Source organism: Herpailurus yagouaroundi, unplaced genomic scaffold, assembly GCF_014898765.1.
Source record: "Herpailurus yagouaroundi ecotype Mexico unplaced genomic scaffold, PumYag 139, whole genome shotgun sequence".
NCBI classification, from domain to species: Eukaryota; Metazoa; Chordata; class Mammalia; order Carnivora; family Felidae; genus Herpailurus; species Herpailurus yagouaroundi.
The window spans coordinates 55,805,968-55,827,282 of NW_024412394.1; the positions used below are offsets into that span (position 1 = coordinate 55,805,968).

A 21,315-nucleotide genomic window follows, 5' to 3' on the forward strand; every position below is an offset into this window, starting at 1 on the left:
GCAGCTATTCGATTAAGGTATCTTCCAGGACCACGTACCTGGCCTCTGCTTACTTGATCACTGTTTTTTCCAAACCTTGCAACCTTCCTGTCCAGCCCTCCTGTCCATAACAGTGAAATCTCACAGACTCAAAGTGGAAGGAGCTCTACAGTTGGGAGCTATCAGCTGGCTTTGAATCCCAGCTGTACGTCCTAATTGCTGTGGGAATTTGGGCAAGTCACCTAGTTGCTCTAAAACTGTTTCTTCATCTGTTTATTAGGGTACAGTATATTTGCCAACCTCTAATAGAGGTACGGTCACATGTGGTCAATAAGATAAATTACACCATTTAAAACATCTTTTCAGGGGCGCCTGGGTGGCTCAGTCAATTAAGCATCCAACTTCAGTTCAGGTCATGTTCTACTTAGCTGTTCATGAGTTTGAGCCTCCCGCAAGGCTCTGCGCTGACAGCTGGGAGCCTGGAGCCTGCTTCGGATTCTGTGTCTCCCTCTCTCTCTCCCCCCGACCCTGCTGTGCTCTGTCTCTCTCTCAAAAATAAACATTGAAAAAAAAAACACGTTTTCATAAATATATAACAAACTATCGTAATGGGCTTTTGGTACAGTATCTTTTTCAGTACAAGAATTCAGTTGATTAAACAATTCTAATTACTATCCCAATCATGAGTTAATGGATGTCTTAAAACACTGCCATCTTATGTGGGGCTGAAAGAGATCTAGTGACACAACAGGATCATCAAAGCTCGCTCAGGGACTCCAGAGCTCTTGATTTCATCACCTTCACCTCTTCACCCCCAGTCTCACCTACTATAGATAAACCCTGGTACTTTAGACAAGTCAGCACATAATGGAACCTCAAGTGTGCACCAGGGTAAAACCCTTTCCAAAAGGGATTCCGGGATCTGTGCAATTTAAGGGAAGTGTCTGGGTGTCTAAGTGTCCCCAAAATTTCTGTCACAGTCAGCAAGGTCCATGAAGGTTCTCTGCCATGAGAGATGGTGTGCCCGAGGCTGCCAGGGGCCCAGTCAGCTTACCAGTCTCTTTTCTGATGTAGCAAAATAGAGTTAACAACTTAAAACCAGGAACAAACCAATCTACGTTTTCTGTTAATATCCACAACTTGGTGTATAGGTTTTGCTGCTATTATTATCCAGTGCATGCAGTCACCATCCAGTATTAGGTGTAAGCTCTTCTCAGTAAGGACTCAGTTCTTTTATCAGAGAATAATAGGAGCAAGGTAGCATAGAAAAAGATGAACTTCGGCATTAGGCCAAAGCTATGAATCCAAGCTATGCCTCAAAAAATTAATCTCCTGGCAACATAGTTTCATCTGTTGGATAAAGGAGAAAATACTGTGAATTCAAATAGATATGGTGTATTTTGATAGAAGTGGCCAAAAATGGCACTCAACATTATTACTATTAGCATAATTTTATGCTAAGTGTTTATATGGCTCTAAGTGTTTTTAAATTCTTTAAAAAGACATCATCACAAACGTGGAAGCTTACATAAAAGGAAGTTGGCTTACATAATCTTCTGACCAATTGTTATTCCCTTTTGGGAAGTTTCAAAATAGATACAGTGAAAACCAGAGGTAAATATGGTGTCCCATGATCGTGATTTGAATAAAATGCAGTCAGAATGTGTACTCCACTCTCTGCAACAAGCTTATCTTGGTCATTTTACTAACCTCAACATGTATTAAATTTTTTAGACTAGCAGTGTAGCATCATAGGAGGATTTTATTACATCTTAAATTTGGATTTCACCATTATAATGGTCTTTTGATGTATCAATTTGTCTAGGCTACAGTCTCCAGTTAACCCATCAAACACTAAGTGTTGTGAAGATATTTTGTAGATGCGATTAAAGCCCATTATTAACTGAGAGATTATCCTAGATGATCTGGGTGGGCCTGATTCAATCAGTTGAAGGGCCTTCAAAGCAGACTGAGGCTTCTCTGAGGAAGAAAAAGTTCTACCTATGGGCAACAGCTTAAGCTAGTACCTGTGATTTCGTTTGCCCTCTCTGATGGCCTGCCTTTGGGATTTCAGATTTGTTCTAGCCAGCCCTACAATCACATAAGCCAATTCTTAGAATAAATCTCTTAAGAAATATCTTATACTAATTTTGCTTCTTTGGTTAAATGCTGACATAGCCATACAATTTTTGTTTTTTTTCTTTTTGTATTAAATCTAATTGACTGCACCTTGATATCTACATTGCTCCTAAAGGTTCTCTTTATTATGTATGAGTTGAGTGGGGTTCACCGTAGATGTGAAATGATCTTTTCATTTTCATGGTAGATATGAAAATGTCTTTTTGTGTGTGGGGTTTTTTTAGAATTTATTTTTGAGAGAAATAAAGTGTGTGGGTTTTCTGGGAAGGGCAGAGAGGGAGGGGTACAGAGGATCGAAAGCGGGCTCCGAGCTCACAGCTGGGAGCCAGAAGCAGAGCTCGAACTCACGGTGAAGTCATGACCTGAGCCAAAGTCAGCTGCTCAACCAACTAAGCCACCCAGTCACCCCAAAAATGTTTTTAATTCAATGTGTTCCTTTACTCCACTGTATCTTTCTATTTCAGAAAAAAAAACTGTCAAATGTAGATTCAATGACAATCTTCTTTTATAACTTAAAAAGAAATATATTTAGTTATTGCATGAGTGAAAAACAAGAGAAAATAAAACCCTATGTCTAATTGGCAAGAAGTTGAAACTCATGTACAAATAATTGATATTTCTTATCGATTTAAAAGTGGGTCTTAGAAAGGCCTGAGGTTTTAGAAATGGAAGTGCAGTCTGAAATCATTTTGTCAAAATAAGAGCAGACATTGTCATTGCTTTGCCAAGTGACAATCCAATTTTAAATAATTCAGCAGTAAAATTTTCATAATTCTCCTAGAGAGAATTCCTTAAAACTGGTTCTTAATATCAGTGGTCTTTTGCCAAGTTTCATTTCATCTTTAACTTCTCTGAGAACTTCTAAAACTAGAATATAATTATATACACACAGGCTTTGAGAGCTAATTTGAAAATAAAAACCCAAAGGAAGCAGGGTTTGAAACTCAACTCAGATTTTAATTTAACCAAAAGTATTATTCATGACAAATTTTTCTAAGATAAGATGAAGTAGTCCTTTTTTAAAAACTCCACTTTTAGAAATGTTAAATATTTACTCATCTTCTTATTGGGAGCTCTTTTCCTGGTTGTAATCACAATATGCACAAATAACCATAGTTTTTATTTTTGAATTACAACCCAAAATTCAAAGGTTTTTTTTTTTCATATAGGCCAGGGGCTTTGTAAAATAAATTAATTTTAATTACAAAGGACTAGTACCAATATATAGCTAAGAAATGTATTACCATTTACCTGAAATAACAAACATGTGCTTTGATATTTTTATTATTTAAAAACTGAGTTTTCAAAGAAGGCTGTTTAGCAGTACTATGGTTGTGAAAATAAATTTGAATTAAGCAGTCCTTTAAACTTAAAATTCATGGTAGAATAAAATGTCAAGCAGGTAAAATTTTTTCTGTGATATATACATAAATATTTTCATGTAAACAAAAGCAAAGATTAGGAACAAATTATCTTTGTCAGCAACCAAAATACATATATTAAAAAGGTTATTTTATTTTCTTCATGCTTCCATTGAACACGACTGGCATAAGCAGAGCAATAATTAGATGAGTCTTTACACTCCCCTCATACTCTTCTGGAGATTATATACAATAAAGACATCTCTCTAGAAGAAAAGAAAATATTAGAGGAACCAGACTCTTGAAAGTCATGACTTTTAAATATTAAGTCACTCTCTTTCCTCTACCATGAAACAATATGGTCTACCAGGATTTGCCAGCTGAGAGAAGGTGTGGCTAACACTGGCGAGATCCAGCACTAATGCATATGGCAGAAAATGAAGCACAATGATGCAAAGACTCTCCCCTTAATGTGAATTACCCATACACTAGGAGATAATGGCTTCCAACGCAAACATAAAACAGGCAATATTAAAATGCATATATTTTCAACAGGAGTGCTTCTTGAAGCACCAGCATCAGAATCAGGAACCCAGGGACGTGCATCAGGATCCAACTGAGCGCTCAATAAAATAAAAGCGTTCATCCCTGGGCCCCACCCCCAGACCCTCTGGGGAACCCAAGCATCTGTAGTGTTAACAAGCTCCCCTGGGAACAGACACAAATTTGTATTAAAGTTTGAATATCCCTACTCCAGACTACTGAGGATTTCTTTTGTCTCTTTCTCTTGACCACAAATATCTCATTGTCTCTTTCACGCCTCTTTACTTATTAGCCAGAAGGAAAATGAAAACAAAAACATTTCTGATTATGTCAGTCAGCGGCGATAATTAGTAGTGATACTTTTTTTTCCCTCAAGGAAACACAGGGAAATAGGCAACATAGGATTCTGCACCTAAATTTTTCAAAGGTACACCAGAGTACTTTTTGTTTAAAGCTTTCAAAATGTATACGTAATAAAAACATTCAAAATGATTTGTAAACTGTTCTCTGATCAAGAGTATCCAGTGTGAAGAGAACCGCTGTTCAGTGTTGTTGCTGAGTTCTCACTAAGGCCCCACATGGTCTTCTTTCCCAAACACCAAGCCTCTCAGCAAGCGCTCCGTGCTCCCACCAAATGATGCTCTGCCCACCAGGCAGCATAAAAGTACCGAAGGGTGGCTCATAAAAAAACAAGGACAAAGAAAGCAAAGCTCAGTTTCAACTCCTATCACAAAAGGAGTCTCGAGACCTACTGCCAATGTAAGATGAATACAGATCATGCTGACTTTCCTTAGAGAAAGCCAAATATACTTATTAATATCTGCTTGAAATCCAGTTTATATTGAAAATGGAAAGCATGATTCACTTCCATGTGCTTCTACGTATCTACTACAGTGTTTATGTTCTGTAAGATCCCTAGTGGACAAAACAATTTTAATCTGTGAATAATATAAATTAGAAACCAAAGAGGTAGGTGATTATCAGCAGAAGCTGATCCCAAAACAACATGCTGAATAATATACTTTGAGAACCAAAAGAGTTCTTTAACTGGAAAATGAGTTCTAATACCATTACAACTGTCTTAAGAGCAGGGTTCCCCAAGTCCTTTGTGATGGAACCTTCCCAAGTCCTAATTCCTGATACTGTGCTATAGGCTCTTCAGACATTCAGTAGACATTCCATTTTAAGACACAGATAATAAATAAAATGTAAAGAAGTAATACTGGAGGCCAAAGACTGATGCTGACATCAGCTGGGCTCTTCACAAGTCTCTACTCTCATGTGGAAAAAAGCACATTAAAGTTGGGCACGATTCATTTAATCCAGCTCTGTGGTTGTAAAACTGAAGAAACAGAGGCTTTTTCCCCACTGGCTCACAAAGCACTAAGATTCCAAAAAGATGCTGTAAAAATCCAAAAATGGTTAACTTAGCTATTTATAAAGCCCATGAGGGGCACCTGGGTGGTTCAACTGGTTGAACATCCGACTTCAGCTCAGGTCATGATCTCTCGGTTTGTGAGTTTGAGCCCTGCATTGGGCTCTGTGCTGACAGCTCAGAGGGGCAGGTCTTCGGCAAGAGAAAAATAGTTTGAAACCCCAGATTTGCCCTATTAGAACTTGCTCTATGCTCAGACCAGGGTTTATCTTTGCCTCTTTGTGGGAGACACACTTTTGAGCATATTCACAAATTCCAGCCCTGCTGTGGGCAAAAGCCAGGGCAGAAATGCTGTTCCGCCCAGAATATTTAGAAACAGCTGGACAACTGGAAACCTCTGAAGCTGCAAGGCCAAGACTTCCACACAGCTGTATTTAACTTCTCCATAATTGTCAGTCACTTGTTTTGAAAAAAAAAAAAAAAATCACCTTATTTCTTTATAGCCTTATTTATCTGAGATCTTTAAATTCCAAGGGTGATTGTGAATAATTTTTTTTGTATCTTCCACACTTACTGCAATGTTTTCACGTTTCCTTTGGGTAATAAAAAAAAAGTGAAGCTATTTTTAAAAGGAAGGTTTTAGTCTAAAAAAATTACATGATACCCAGAGTTCCTTCTTGACTATGAAATAATAAACCAGAATGATATATCTATGTGGCACAGTAGAACAGGAGTCTCAGGATTCAGACAGGTATTTTGGAGTCCAGCTCTACCATTAACCTTGGGCAGGATTTTAGTCTCTCTGAGACTTGCTTTCTTCACAAAAAAGAAAGAAAATACTACCCACCTCACAGGATGCTGTGAGGATAAAATAATGCACAGTGCCTGGAAGATGGTAGGCGTCCAATAAATGGGAAGTCCTTCTCCCCACTAGACTCTGTGAGAATTCTTGAGTAAAGGAAACACCAGCCCACTCAACTCAATCCCATTTAAATTAGCAAGGATGCTCTGTCTCCTCGACTTTGCCCTATTTGCTCCAAAGAATCACTATCGTGCTTAGAAAAATGTCTACATTTTTATGTTCTCTCCTTTAAAACTGGACATGCAGATAAAACATTTTTTTAAAAACTATCTTCCTAGAAATGATAATGCAATGTTCCCTAAAGCACATGTATAAAAACAATTCTGAAAAACATGACTAAATCAGTTTGTACATTATTTCTTAAAGTGCACCAAAGTAAATATTAATGACCTTTAAAATGTCACTAACCCCCTTGGGTTATTTTTGTTAATAAAAGTAAGTATTTATCTACTGAGACATAGGTGGTTTTGGCTCCAATGTGATGGCAAAAAGCAGCAATGTCTTCCAGAAAAAAAACCGATAAACTCAATTAAGCATACCTTAGCAGCATACAAAACACCTACAATTCAATGTAACTTCAGGCTCAATAAGCACAATCCTGATTCCTGCTTCAAAAACAAAATCAATCAAAGAAACAAAAAACCATCTCCCCACACTAAATCAAGGATTTCTCTTGAACCTTGGAGGTAACATCTGTGATCATTTACCTATTGTGTGTCCTCGGTAACAGAATTATAACTAACCACCATTCTTTCTTTACACTGCACACACACACACACACACACACACACACACACCCTATAAAAAACAATGAAATATACTTGGGAGAACCCATGTGAGAGAAAACTCAAAGTCTGATAAAGAACAACCATCACCCAAAATGTTAGGCAGTTCCAATATTCACACCACTGTTCGGTGTTCCCCACACACATAGACAGCACTGGGACGGATTCTTCTCCTTGTGTGGCCGGGAAGACGCGGCAAAAACTTGAAGGATTTAGGCATCATGTCCAGGCAGGCGTCATGGAATTTCTTAATCCTCCAGTAGTAAATCAGTGGGTTCAATGCAGACTTGAGGTAGCAGAGCCAGAGTAGCCAGGTGCTAATCTCAAAAAAGTTGTGCTTATAGTAAAAGTGCTCACTGAACGTTGCCACAAGGCTGTAAGTGGTGAACGGGGCCCAGCAGATGATGAAGACAGCAAAGAGAATCAAAATGGTGGTGAAGGCACGTGTTTTAAAGCCCATGTCAATGCTCATCTGGAAGGGTCTCTGTAGACTCATGAGACCCAGTTTGCTGGCCTGGCTGAGGCATATCCCCTCGGGGTAGCTATGGATCCTCAAGGCATTGTGCCGAAGGGTGTTGAGTATGCCCATAAATGAATACAGTATCACCAGGAAAGGTATGAAGAAAGAAACTAGAGTAATCAAAATCACATAAGCTTGATAACCTGGATTGGTTGTATACCCAAACACACACTGGGGGGCTCGAGAAGGGATCTGCAGGTCAGGGTTTCCTACAGCCAAAGGAAAAGCTATACAAAAGGAAGCCGTCCAAGAAACAGCAATTAGAATCTTTGCCCTATATGGATTTAGTTTATCCTGCCTCTGGACTATAATAAGGAACCTATCAATGCTAATGATGAGCAGGATGGCTACTCCCTCTATCACAAACAACCAGAAAAACATAGCAGATACCCTACAAAAGAATTTCCCAAAAATCCATCTTGTAGTAAGAATAGTTACCAAGGCAAAGGGCATGTTCAGCACTGCAAGCAACATGTCTGCAAATGCCAGGCTGGCAAGGAGAATGTTAATTGCAGAGCGCATGGCAGCTTTTTGGTAAACCATCAAACAAACAACCAAGTTCCCAAGAAAAGATACAAACAGAATAAATATCATTATAGCAGAAAGAATGATCTGGAGAGGCAAGTTTAGGCTCTTAAAAACTGCTGGTGTTGGGGTTACAGTTGTGCTATTCACTGTCAAGGAACTGATCCCAGTGGGAGCCATGGTTTCCATACTGTATCTGAGCAATGGACCAACGCCGTGATGTTGGAATGGTGGAGGGACCGTAATGTTCATGTAAGTGTTTTCATAAACTACAAATGTTGTGTTCGTTGCCCCCGTATGGGATGCAGTCAACACTGCAGAGAAGACCATGGTTTCAGCAGGATGGAAGGCGCTGGCAGAGATGTGGGCGTTCTTAAAGCATTTCAACACACAGCAGCAGTAGTATCATGTTTCACTGATGGACTTGGAAACACATTCTGGAAAACAGACAGAGTTCCATCTTCCAAAGGAGACCTTTTCCCTGCAAACAAGCCCAAAATACAAAAAGTAAATGAGAAATGGGCTTTGTAAATAACATTTAACTTCTTACCTTCATCATGAAATACCACTTTTTTAAACCGTGAAAAATACCTAAGTCTCTTAGCCTAGTCAGCACTAAAATATTGTTGTTGTTTTATATTTGTCAACCATGATGGAATTTTCATAACATTTATAAATAAAGTGAAAGTGAAGAGAATCAAAGTGTATTACTGCCTCAAAAGCAAAAGTTACAACCTTCCAGTTAATTTTTCTTTTAAATTTCCAATAGCAGCATGGCCTTTCCACAGTCGCTATTAATAGAGATTTTAGTATCTGGTTCTCCTGAGATTACTAATATTTTTCTTAATAACTCTTTGGTACAAGTTCATATTCCATTTTTACAATAACACAAAAACTATTTGGCAAAGAATACTAAACTCAGTTTCTATTTAACGCATGATAATCACACACTTTTGTTCTAACCCCCTATAGGTACTAGGTTATTTTCTATGAAGGTCTAAAATAAGTTTCCTTGGGGCGCCTGGGTGGCGCAGTCGGTTAAGCGTCCGACTTCAGCCAGGTCACGATCTCGCGGTCCGTGAGTTCGAGCCCCGCGTCGGGCTCTGGGCTGATGGCTCAGAGCCTGGAGCCTGCTTCCGATTCTGTGTCTCCCTCTCTCTCTGCCCCTCCCCTGTTCATGCTCTGTCTCTCTCTGTCCCAAAAATAAATAAAAAAAAAATAAAAAAAAAAAAAAAGGTAAAATAAGTTTCCTGGCTTTCTATTTTTGTGTGTGTTTCTTCTCAGAAATCCCAACACCAACCATACTGGAGAAGTTATTCAAGAAGAGAAGAAAATTATACATTAAAAGTCTTGGTCATATTTTTAAGACTTTTTTTTTCTAAAGCTCTCTTTGCTTCTCATAGTCCCTCTTCTTGCCCGTGCCCATCCATTTCCATCTTTTAATTTCTGGTTTGTATAATCTTCTCAATTTCTTCTCCCTAAAACAGACCTGGCTAGGTGTTAGCAACTTGATTAAATATGTCAAACAATAATAAAATGGGGATTCTAAAGGAGATGACCAGAAAAACGTTCCAGTGTGAAGAAATCTACTACAGAAAAGTTACTAAGACATATGGTTCTCTTGTTCCAAAAAGTTTCTTATCACCTTTCTTTTATCCTTACCCCCAACTTCTTATCAATTTCTGTAACCCTAGAATTTTCTATAAGGGACTTTCTTAACCTACTATCTAACCTACTTTTGTGGTATGGGCTCTTCTTTCTTTACTGGGGAGGTAACCTTTTTAATAGAAAGGACTCTCTTTGTATTCCTGAGTAGATTCTTTTAATAAATCTCCAATATTGGGGGGGGGGGAAATAAATGCACAGAAGTTTAAAACAACACTGTAATTTTTTCATTATCTGAACTTAGAATTAAGACATCAGTTTTAAGTGAAAATGCAAAAAAATTCACTTACTTCTTGGGGTATGAGGTGTGGAGGCATCCCACTTGCAAGACCAAGATCCAGCACTGGACCCAACTCACAGGCTCTCTACCATACTTGTATCTACCCCTCTTCATTGTCTAGGGCTGCCTTTATGAATAAAGAGAATACTAATCTGTTCAAAATATTAATTTATTTATTCTCACTTTTATAGCTTAAGTTCTTTGTCCCTATTAGGTTTTTATCCATCTTCACATAGTCACTTTCAAATGCAAAATATATCTGAATAAGAGACCACACTAATCCAGTAACTTTCAAATTTTATTAACTACAAAGGTCCAATGTGTAGGGAGCAGTGGCAGCTGGAAAGCTTTACAATATAATCACCATAAGTCTCTTTAAAAACTACCTAAATATAGTGGCGCTTGGGTGGCTCAGTCAGTTAAGCATGTGACTTGGCTCAGATCATGATCTCACAGTTTGTGAGTTTGAGCCCTGCATCAGGCTCTATGCTGATAGCTCAGAGCCTGGAGCCTATTTCAGATCCTGTGTCTCCCTCTCTCTCTGCCCCTCCTCCATTCTCTCTCTCTCTCTCTCTCTCTCTCTCTCTCTCTCTCTCAAAAATAAACATTAAAACTTTTTAAAATTACCTAAATATAATTAATAAATAAAATTGCCTAAACATGCATACAAATAAGAATAAAGACTGTATTTGCTACACAAATCAGTTTCAATACATCTATCTCTAAAGAAAAACCATAAATAGGCAAATGTGTATCTTTTTTATGTTTATTTATTTCTGAGAGAGAGAGAGCAAGCATGTGGGGGAGGAAGGGGCAGAGAGAGAGAGAGAGAGAGAGAGAGAGAGAGAGAGAGAGAGAATCCCAAGCAAACTCCATGCTGTTGGCACAGAGCCTGACACAGGGCTCGATCCCACAAACTGAGCCAAAATCAAGACTTCTATGCTTAACTGACTGAGCCAACCAGGCACCCCACAAATGTATATCTTAAGCCTAATGTAATAGCTATAATTGTGTGTGACCAAGTAAAACAAACATATTTCCATCCTGAAGTAGTACATGATTTATTATTTATTTTTTCTTATTGAGATATAATTGACATATAACTTTGTTTCATTTGCACAACATAATGATTCAATATTTGTATATGTTGAGAAATGATCACCACAATACAGTTAACATCCATCACCACACAGTTACAAAATTTTTTCCTTGGGATAAGAACTTTTAAGATCTACTCTCTTAGCAAATTTCAAATATGCAATACAGTATTATTAACTATAGTCACCACACTACACATCACCACGACTTACTTATTTTATAACTGGAAGTTTGTACCTTTTGACCCCCTTAACGAATTTAACCCATATCTATCCACCACCACTGGCAACCATCAATCTTGTTCTCTTGTATCTACGAGCTTGGTTATTGGGGTTTTTCTTATTTTTTGTTTGTTTTAGATTCCATTTAAAAGGTCATATAGTATGTGTCTTTGATGGGTTTCACTTAGCATAACGCCCTTGAGGTCCATCATATTGTTGTAAATGGCGAGATTTCATTCTTTTTATGGATAAAAATGGATAATATTCCATTGTGTATATATGCCATGATTTATTTATCTATTCATCCATCAATGGACACTTATGTTGTTTCCATATCTTGGTTATTGTAAATAATGCTGCAATGAACATGGGGGTGCGTATATCTTTCTGAGTTCGTGTTTTTGTTTTCTTCAGATACTCGAGTGGAATTGTTGAATATATGATAGTTCTATTTTTAATTTCTTGAGAAATTTCCATACTGTTTCTATAGCAGCTGCACCAATTTAGATTTCCACCAATAGTGCATGACAGTTCCTTTTTTTCCACATCCTCACCAATACTTATTTCTTGTTTTTCTGATAATAGCCATTCTAATAGCTGTGAGGTAACGTCTCACTGGTTTTGGTTTGCATTTTCTTGATGATTACTGAAGTTGAGCATCTTTTCATTTACCTGTTGGCCATCTGTATGTCTTCTTTGGGAAAATGTCTATTCAGATCTTCTGCTTACTTTTTATTAGGATTTTTTTTTTTTGCTGTTGAATTATAGGAGTTCTTTATGAATTTTGGATATTAACTCCTCATCAGATATATGATTTGTAAATATTTTCTCCCATTCAGTAGGCTGCCTTTTTATTTTGTTGATGGACACACTTTAAAACATTTGGTCTCCTTGACCATGTTGAAGAACAAAAACAAAAAATGGAATGGAGCCAAAGAGGAACCACAATTTAGAAGATACTTTTTAGGTTGTGATATAAACATATAGTCATAATATTTTTCTGCCATCAAAGCCTCCCATTACTATAAAAACTTCTAACTTAATTCAAAAATTCATTCACCAAATATTTATTCAAGTACCTTGTATGTACCAGGCACTAGAGAGGCAGAGATTAATAAGTGGTTCCTGGACTTCTGGTTAAAAAGTGCAGACCAATGGAGCACTTGGGTGGCTCAGTTGGTTAAGCGCCCGACTGCAGCTCAGGTCATGATCTTACTCTGTGTTGACAGCTCAGAGCCTGGAGCCTGCTTGGGATTCTGTGTCTCCCTCTCTCTCTGCCCCTCATCCCACTCAGGCTCACTCGCTCACTCACTCACTCTCTCTCTCTCTCTCCTCCCCCTCCAAAACATAAACATTAAAAAAAAAATTTTTTAACTGCAGATTGACCGTAGGCCCTGCATCTCAAAATCATACTTGAAATGTCAGTAAAGGATTTTCTAAACAAAATGTACATCCCAAAGGACAAAAGGTATGAAGGAAATATACACTAATAGATAAGGGATTTTTTTTTAAGTGTCTCAAGACAAAAAGCAGATAGCAACATGATAGCTGACTGAACAGAACAGAGACTTCTTTATCCTCAATACTTCCAGGGAAATAAGCTTAGAAGAAGCTGACACACCCTGTAGACATATCTCCAGAGCAACTCTGGATTGGGAGGTAGGATTACAGAAAGTAGGTGACACTGAAAACTGTTAAACTGACTGAAAACCCATCTCCAGAGCCACCAGAACCCCACTCCATGCCCAGGTCTCCCCTCTTGTGAGCAACCATAGGAAATCACACACTCTCATTCCATCAGCACAAGTCTGTGGCACAACTGAATCTGATAAGCATAAACTTAAGAGTATCAGTGCAGGGCTGAAAACAGAGAGACTCCATGAATAGCTGCACATTCCATAAGAGCACCTCGTCTTCTTCTCCATCCAAAGTGCTGTTCCCAAAGCACCAGCAGCCTGGCATGTGCTACCCATGCAGGACTAAAAGGTTTGTCGATTCCAATAATTAGAAAGCCCTAGAGTAAAAATCTCTAGATTCTAACATTTGATGGCACCCTAAGAAAAATGCTACCTTGGTGCCCAATCACCTTGCATACTGAAGTCCACCCACTATCAAGCCAACCCATGCACATAGAGCTTTGCATTAGCTTTTTGGTGTCTATTAAATATAAATGGTCCATTTCTCTAATATATAAGAAATCTACAAAGGAATTAAAGGCAATTTTATAGTTAAACATTAAGGAAAAGAACCAGAATTTATAAATATCAAGGAACACAGCATGCGTGGACTTAATAATGCCTTTGCCCTGGTATCTATACAGTGTTCTTTATTCACTGTACTTCTGGCTTACCAGAATGTAAATATTCTCTGGCCTTCCTCCTCTTCTTACTTTGAACCATAATAAGCAAAGCAGTAGCTTTGAATGCTCATAGTAACTATGTTAAAAAATTCTTCCCTCTCAGGACTCCTCATTAAATACAATTGTGACCTGAAGTTTCTTTGTAATTTTATATAAAACTAAATAAAAGTTTAAAAAATTTTTAACGTTTATTTATTTTTGAGAGGCAGAGACAGAGCGTGTGTAGGGGAGGGGCAGAGAGAGAGAGGGAGACACAGAATCTGTAGCTGGCTCCAGGATCCGTCCGGAGCTGTCAGCACAAAGCTCCGTGCAGGGCTCATACCTAGGATCCGTGAGATCACGACCTGAGCTAAAGTCGGACGCTTAACCGACTGAGCCACCCAGGCACCCCTAAATAAAAGTTGTACAGGGGCGCCTGGGTGGCTCAGTCGGTTAAGCGTCCGACTTCTGCTCAGGTCATGATCTGGCGATCCGTGAGTTCGAGCCCCGCGTCGGGCTCTGTGCTGACAGCTCAGAGCCTGGAGCCTGTTTCAGATTCTGTGACTCCCTCTCTCTGCCCCTCCCCATTCATGCTCTGTCTCTCTCTGTCTCAAAAGTAAATAAACATTAAAAAAAATTAAAAAAAAAAAAGTTGTACAGTTAAAATATGCATTTCCAAAAAATAAAATTTACATTTCCAAAGGAAATGGGACAGTAGCAACATGAGAACTAGAAAATTAGCTTATGTTGATAATATCTGCGTAAGAGTCCTAATGTTTAATCTATCTTTATTTGCCATCAGGGGAAACTCTTACTACATTTTCCAAATAAGAAAAACTTAAAATTCTGTGTAAATGTGTGCATACGTGTATATATACACACCCTACATGTAATGTGCACACGTAAAACTCACATAAGGCAGAAGTAATTGGACTTATGATTCTTTCCTTCTTCTTTTTTTTTTTTTTTTTTTCAAAGTTTATTTATTTTTGGGACAGAGAGACACAGAGCATGAACGGGCGAGGGGCAGAGAGAGAGGGAGACACAGAATCGGAAACAGGCTCCAGGCTCTGAGCCATCAGCCCAGAGCCTGACGCGGGGCTCGAACTCGCGGACCGCAAGATCGTGACCTGGCTGAAGTCGGACGCTTAACCAACTGCGCCACCCAGGCGCCCCTCTTTCCTTCTTCTTAAGGGATCTACGAAACAACACTGGGGTAACTAGGTTAATGATATGAGTAAAGTGTTTTACGTTTGGACTGTGCCAGAATACCACAATTACTGGGGTATCAGTGCCTAGAATGGACAGTGGAGGTTGTAGTATTCTCTGGTCTTACCTGCTACTGCCACCTTATTCTCTGCAAAGATTATATTCTAGAAGGCATAGACTGATTTTATTAATTTCACAGTTCCCTCTATTATGCTTTGCATACAGCCCAATACATATTTAGAAAATTAAGTTCATTTGCACTGTTTTGTGAGATTAAGGAATTTCTTCTTTACTCACTTTAATATTTAATTATGTGACATATGCACATAATTTTTAAATAATCAAATGATTTTTTAAATGACAGTTGAGCCCTGTACCACCCTTCACCAATCCATTACCATTTTCTGCAGTAGCCATTTTTAATTATTTCAAAGGCTTTTCAAGTACTTATTCTTTATATATCTAAATAATATGAAGAAATTGCTACCTTTTGATTTATCAATATTATATATTAAATCTTGACTTCCTATTAGAATAGATGACAATTTTGATGTCATAGTAACTCCAACTTATTTCTGCTCCCTTCATACTACCAAAGTCTTATTTGAAAATTTGAATTACAATAGACATTAATATAAACATTAATGTATTTATATAAAGAGTATATCTGTCAGTAAACCAATAGAATATTTTTCTTTCATATATAAATTTTGAATTTCCTAGAATAATTAACTTATTTTTTATTTTCAATTTTTAGAAGTAACTACCAATAATTTTTTTCACCTGTTCCACCTGATAAATTCTATACCTACAAATATTTAATTTTGAAAGGCCAAATTTATCAACTACATTTTTATATCCGAGTCATACTTTCATCCTCCTATCCTTCCCTGGAGTGGTTACTTCCCAGATCTGCTATGCAGAAGGCAGAGACACCCTTTTACTACCATCCTGGAAACCCTCCTTTCTGCTTTTGGCTCTTGGCTTCCACATTTCCTAGGCCCTTTTTCTTCCACTTCACTGCTTCCTTTATTTCCTTCTTTCCCAGGAACTGTTTGCTCAATTGCTTTTGAAGGAAGAACACAAGGAAAGTGAATTTGGGGGCGCCTGGGTGGCTCAGCTGGTTAGGCCTCTGACTCTTGATTTCAGCTCAGGTTGTGATCCCAGGGTTGTGGGATCGAGCCTGGCATCAGGCTCCATGCTGAGCATGAAGCCTGCTTAAGTTTCTCTCCCTCTCTCCCTCTGACCCCCTTCACCTCTCTCTCTAATAAAATTTTTTAAAAATTTAAAAAACAAGGGAGGTAAATTTTGAGTCCCTGGACGCTTGAATAAGTCATTATTCTGTCCCTTAATTGCCCTTGCTTAGAATTCTCCAATAAAAATAATTTTCTCTGAGAATTCTGAAGGTGTTCAGGTGATTCTCAAAGGTAAGGGTTCATAAGAATCACCTGGAGCACCTGTTAAGATACAGACTGCTGAACCCCACCCAGAGTCACTAATTCTGTAGTCTGCAGTGGGTCCCAGAATTTGCATTTCTGGAAGATGGGGGTGGGGGGGTGTGGAAAGTAAATCGAGAACTTTACATTTCGGACACAAGGATTAGATGAAGAACCAAAAAGCTTTATTAACCACTACGGAAGTAACTTCTATCTGCTACAGCCCCAGAGATGACATTTCTGAAAACTAAACCAAAGTCCAATCCTGTGGGTGGCTCTATCACAATGTAAATTGTATTCTCAATCTTATAGTCTTCTTCTGTTAAAATTAGCGCACTGATTGGGAGGGAATCAGGGCCTGAATATTGACATGGGTGTACATGGGGATTTTGATGAAGCTGAGGACCTTGTTCTGTGGTCTTCCTAGCCAACAGAAATGGCCTTTCCTCCCCTTAAATAAAGAGGTTAGTCTCTCGTCGCCTGAAGAGTCACTGAGGAAAGGCCTCACCTTACATAGTTCTTTGCAAGGGACTTTTGCTCTTCCTACAGCCCTTGCCCCACCACCTCTATTGTTTCGGTACCTACAACCAGACTAAAGTCCAAGCAGAATCCAGAGGAAGAAGCACAAAGTGTGACCTAGGAAGAAGTACCACTTACATAAAAAGAAATGCAAGGGTTGCCTAGGTGGCTCAGTCGGTTAAGCATCCGACTCTTGATCTTTCAGCTCATGACCTCACAGTTGGTGAGAATGAGCCTACATGGGGCCCTCCACTGACAACACAGAGCCTGCTTGGGATTCTCTCTCTCCCCCCCTTCTCTGATCCTCTCCTGCTCGCATGTGCACTCACTCTTCCCCTCTCTCAAAATAAACATTGAAAAAAAAGAAGAAGAAAGAAATGCAAGACTTTTCCAGTTAAAAACCAGGGAATATGAATGAAAAAGGATTCTGAAGGTAATGAGTCAGGTCAGAAGGAATATATTAGATCAGATCAAATTTATTGATATGGTCATAATAAAAACAGATTCTCAGATTCTTTGTGTTAGCTCCGCTGACTAATAATGGCTCTAACAGTTTGCTCAATTAATTAACTGAAGGCTGGTCCCAAAAGTCACTTACAATAGATGAAATTGAGATCTCTTATCATCTTTGGTATAAAGGAAGCTATTCAAAGACTTGGGCAGATAGGAATGCTGGACTGGATTTATCATATAATACCTGTTCACCCACCTCTAACTGTGTCACCTGGTAGGATCTAGAGGGCACTGCTTCCACCAAGGCTTTAAGAGATTCACTGATTGAGAGAACCATTAGCATTCTTGAATCTCTATCAAAGCTAGTCTTTGCAGACCAAGAGTGACAATGGGCAATGCTGCCATCCAAGAAATGGGGTTCCTGAATTAAATGGGGATGGCAGTACCCCAGAGTGGCAGGAGCTAGGTGAGAGCACTTAACCAGAGATGAGGTGAGCACAGTTACCATAATGCAGCAGAGCAAAAGCTAAGTCTGACCTGCAGGATCATTGGTGTCTGATCATGGTGTCTCTAAGAGAGAAATAACTAGAAGCTTATCAAGTCCTACTTGATATGTATAAGCATCAAGGCTATAAAATAGAAAGCAGCAGCCCCTTGGGGTGCCTGGGTAACTCAGGAGGTTAAGCATATGACTCCTGATTTCAGTTCAGATCATGATCTCACAGTTTGTGAGTTTGAGCCCCACTTAGGATTCTGTTTTCCTCTTCTTCACTCTCTGCTCCTCCCCCCACCCATCCCCACTGTCATAAATAAATAAGTATTTTTTAAAAAAGAAAGAAAGAAATTAGCAGTCTCTCAATCATTTCCCAAACTTGAGCCAGTACACAGACCTACAGCCCCTTGAGTAAAAACAAGTCAAGTCCCCTTCAGGAAGGACCTTGCTACACAGCCCAATCTGTACTATAAATTTTCTTACCAGTCTTCCTCAAAAAACCTGCAGCCAATTACCAGAGTGACTATACACTGAGGAAGGAGAAATAATCAGAATTTTGTGGGATTGCTGAATATGGCTCTGAACTGGCACTCATTTCTGGAGACCCAAAATGGTACTGTGTTGCACCATTCAGAGTAGAGGCTTATGGAAACCATGTGATTAATGAAGTTTGAGCTCAGTTCCAACTCCCACTCATCCCATAACTCATGCCTATATTATTTTCTGAAATATGGAGTTGCAACAGACATATTCAGTAGCGGGAAAATTCCCTTACTGGTTCCTTGACATGTAAGGGCTATGATGGTTTCACTGCTGTAGAGAATACAAAAATTGGGATCACCATCAAGGACCGGAAGGATGAAGATGATCCTTCCTATCACATCCACACTCAACTTGCCTATCTGGCCTTACAGAAAGATGGGTTTTGTCGACAGCAGATGCTGTACCAGATGTGACTTCATTACTGGAGTAAATCAATACATTCCCTGGCGTGTGGCACACAGCTATTGATCTGGCAAATTATTATTTTTTTCTTTATCTGTGTTACCAAAGAACATCTGAGCAGTTTACCTCTAGCTGGCACCCTACTGTCCTACCCCAAGGCTCTATCAACTCTCCAGCACACTGTCAAAATCTAGCCCACAGAGACCTCAATTGCCTTTGCGTTCCACAGAATGTCATGCTTTCAACTACATGCTGAGTGAACAATAAATAGTACCTACCCTCTACACCTTGGTAAGATACGTATGTCCTTTCCCTAAAGGGGAAAGATTCCTGCAAAACTTCAAAGGCCTGCCATCTCTCTACATTTTCTAGGAGTCTTGTAGTATGTCAAAATATCTCTTCCAAGGTGATAGCTGGCTCCACCTATCACTAAAAATCTAGTCCACCCCTTAGTAGGTTTTTTTGAATTTTATGGGTATGTTATTCTGACCCATTTATCAAATAGCTTGAAAATTTTATTTATTTCTGGTTTTGTAGTTGTTGTTTCTTTCACACTAAACCAACATTGATCTCTATTAGTGTATCACACTTTTCTTTACCCGTTTCCTGTATAAAAGTCCTTGAGGATGCAGGCTACCACCTATCTTCTCTATAACCTACCAGGCCCAACACAAAGCTATGTACTCGTGATGCTTAAAATGCAATACCCACTTGTAGCATGCTTTACCCATAGAGAAGAAGGTGAGCAGCAAACCAGCCAGATCATGGATCCTTTCAACAGGTGGGCACAGCAAGGACCTGGCTCAGGCTTCTCAGGTCTCCCATCAGAGACCTCTGACCACTCCCGGTCCCAGCTCACTCTGAAGGCTGGCCTGGAGTCCACTGAGCCCAGGCTACTGAGAAGAGTTGAGGAGCACCAACTTGAAACAATTACTACTCTAGAATTCTTCTGTACCTTAACGAGCAAAGTCAACACATAACTGGCTACTGGGAAAGACCAGGAGAGGACTAATAGAATAACCCAAGTGTTCTAGCAAATTCATAACTGACAGAGCAGAATATAAACAGGTGAGAATTTGAAATATTGGCCTTACTCAGACTGCTTATGTCTTGAACAAAGTGTAAGTCTACAAGAAAGGAGAAAGGAGAGCTCTTATCTTGACTAACTGAGCATCTCTCTCCTATTCTGGGCCAGAGGCTCTACTAAAAGGAAAAAAGGTCTCACACCACTGTACTTTCTGATATTTGCCACACTCTTAGCCAAAAAAAAAAAAAAAAAAAAATTTCACATGGCCCCAAAACCTCCCTCCCTTCACCCCTACCTTTCCTCTCATTAAGAAATTAAATGGAAAACTTCACCCCTACCTTCACCCCTACCTTTCCTCTCATTAAGAAATTAAATGGAGGGGCGCCTGGGTGGCGCAGTCGGTTAAGCGTCGGACTTCAGCCAGGTCACGATCTCGCGGTCCGTGAGTTCGAGCCCCGCGTCGGGCTCTGGGCTGATGGCTCAGAGCCTGGAGCCTGCTTCCGATTCTGTGTCTCCCTCTCTCTCTGCCCCTCCCCCGTTCATGCTCTGTCTCTCTCTGTCCCAAAAATAAAAAAAAATAAAAAAAAAAACGTTGAAAAAAAGAAATTAAATGGAAAACTAAGAGAGGAAAGAAATGATGTATCACACAAAATCCATATTCTTTGCCTAGATTAGACTCTGACTACACATCTAGAGATTCTAATTGGAAAAGAATGGTAAACAAAGAACACACCAGGATGGAAGCAAATATTCTCTGAGTATACTCCTGAGTTCTGTTAGGAAGTAGGTGGAACCAGAAATAAAGAGCCAAGCAGTTCACCTAAGAGACAGCCCAAATTTCAACTTTATTTCATTAGAAACAAAAAGAGTAGTCACTTTCATTGGGCAACCTGCTTTATAACTAAAAAGAATAGTCCAGAGATAAATTTGTTTCACTATAACAATGTCTACATTTTTTTTTGGCTGAATTCTGTTATTTTTGGTTTACCTGTAGGTACAGTAAAAGGAAGCTTTGAACAAACTAACCAAAAGAAAATATGTAACAATCAAGTGGAGAGGATGGGGTAGAGGAGGTCTTATTTAAAGTTTTTTATTTATCTTTTAATGTTTATTTATTTTTGAGAGGGGCAGGGGAGGGCCAAAGAGAGAGGGAGACAGAGAATCCGAAGTGGGCTCCGTGCTATGAGAACAAAGTCCAGTGTGGGGCTCAAACCCACGTACCACGAGATCATGACCTGAGTCAAAGTAGGACGCTCAATGGACTGAGTCACTCAGGCACCCCTAGAATTATTGTTACAAAGAAAAAAATCATCACTGAACAAAATTTCACCTATTTTAGAGTATATCTAACTTAAAACCTATATGCAATAAAGCTAAAGAAAAAAAATGTGTGCACAATTTAAATATGAACTATACGCAGTGTTCTATTTATAACACTGTTCCATTCCCAATATATTTCTAATTCCAACCAGAATATTCACCACAAAAAAGAATTTTTTTCACTAATGTTCAATTTAGTTCTTCCGTGGACATTTGGAAAAT

General features: G+C 39.0%; 1 protein-coding gene across 3 annotated transcripts in view; it reads right to left on the reverse strand.

The window, feature by feature from the left end:
• Positions 1-3,054: 3,054 nt before the first annotated feature.
• GPR63 (G protein-coupled receptor 63) overlaps positions 3,055-21,315 on the reverse strand; it is a 52,501-nt gene continuing 34,240 nt past the window's right edge. For 2 of the 3 annotated variants that reach the window (XM_040474210.1, XM_040474208.1), the window contains exon 3: positions 3,055-8,570. In XM_040474210.1, coding sequence (XP_040330144.1) covers positions 7,160-8,419 — 1,260 coding nt within the window. In that variant the 5' untranslated portion in view covers positions 8,420-8,570 and the 3' untranslated portion in view covers positions 3,055-7,159. Of the gene's footprint in view, positions 8,571-18,428; positions 18,439-21,315 lie in introns of those variants that run through there. The other variant, XM_040474211.1, reaches the window with a different exon arrangement.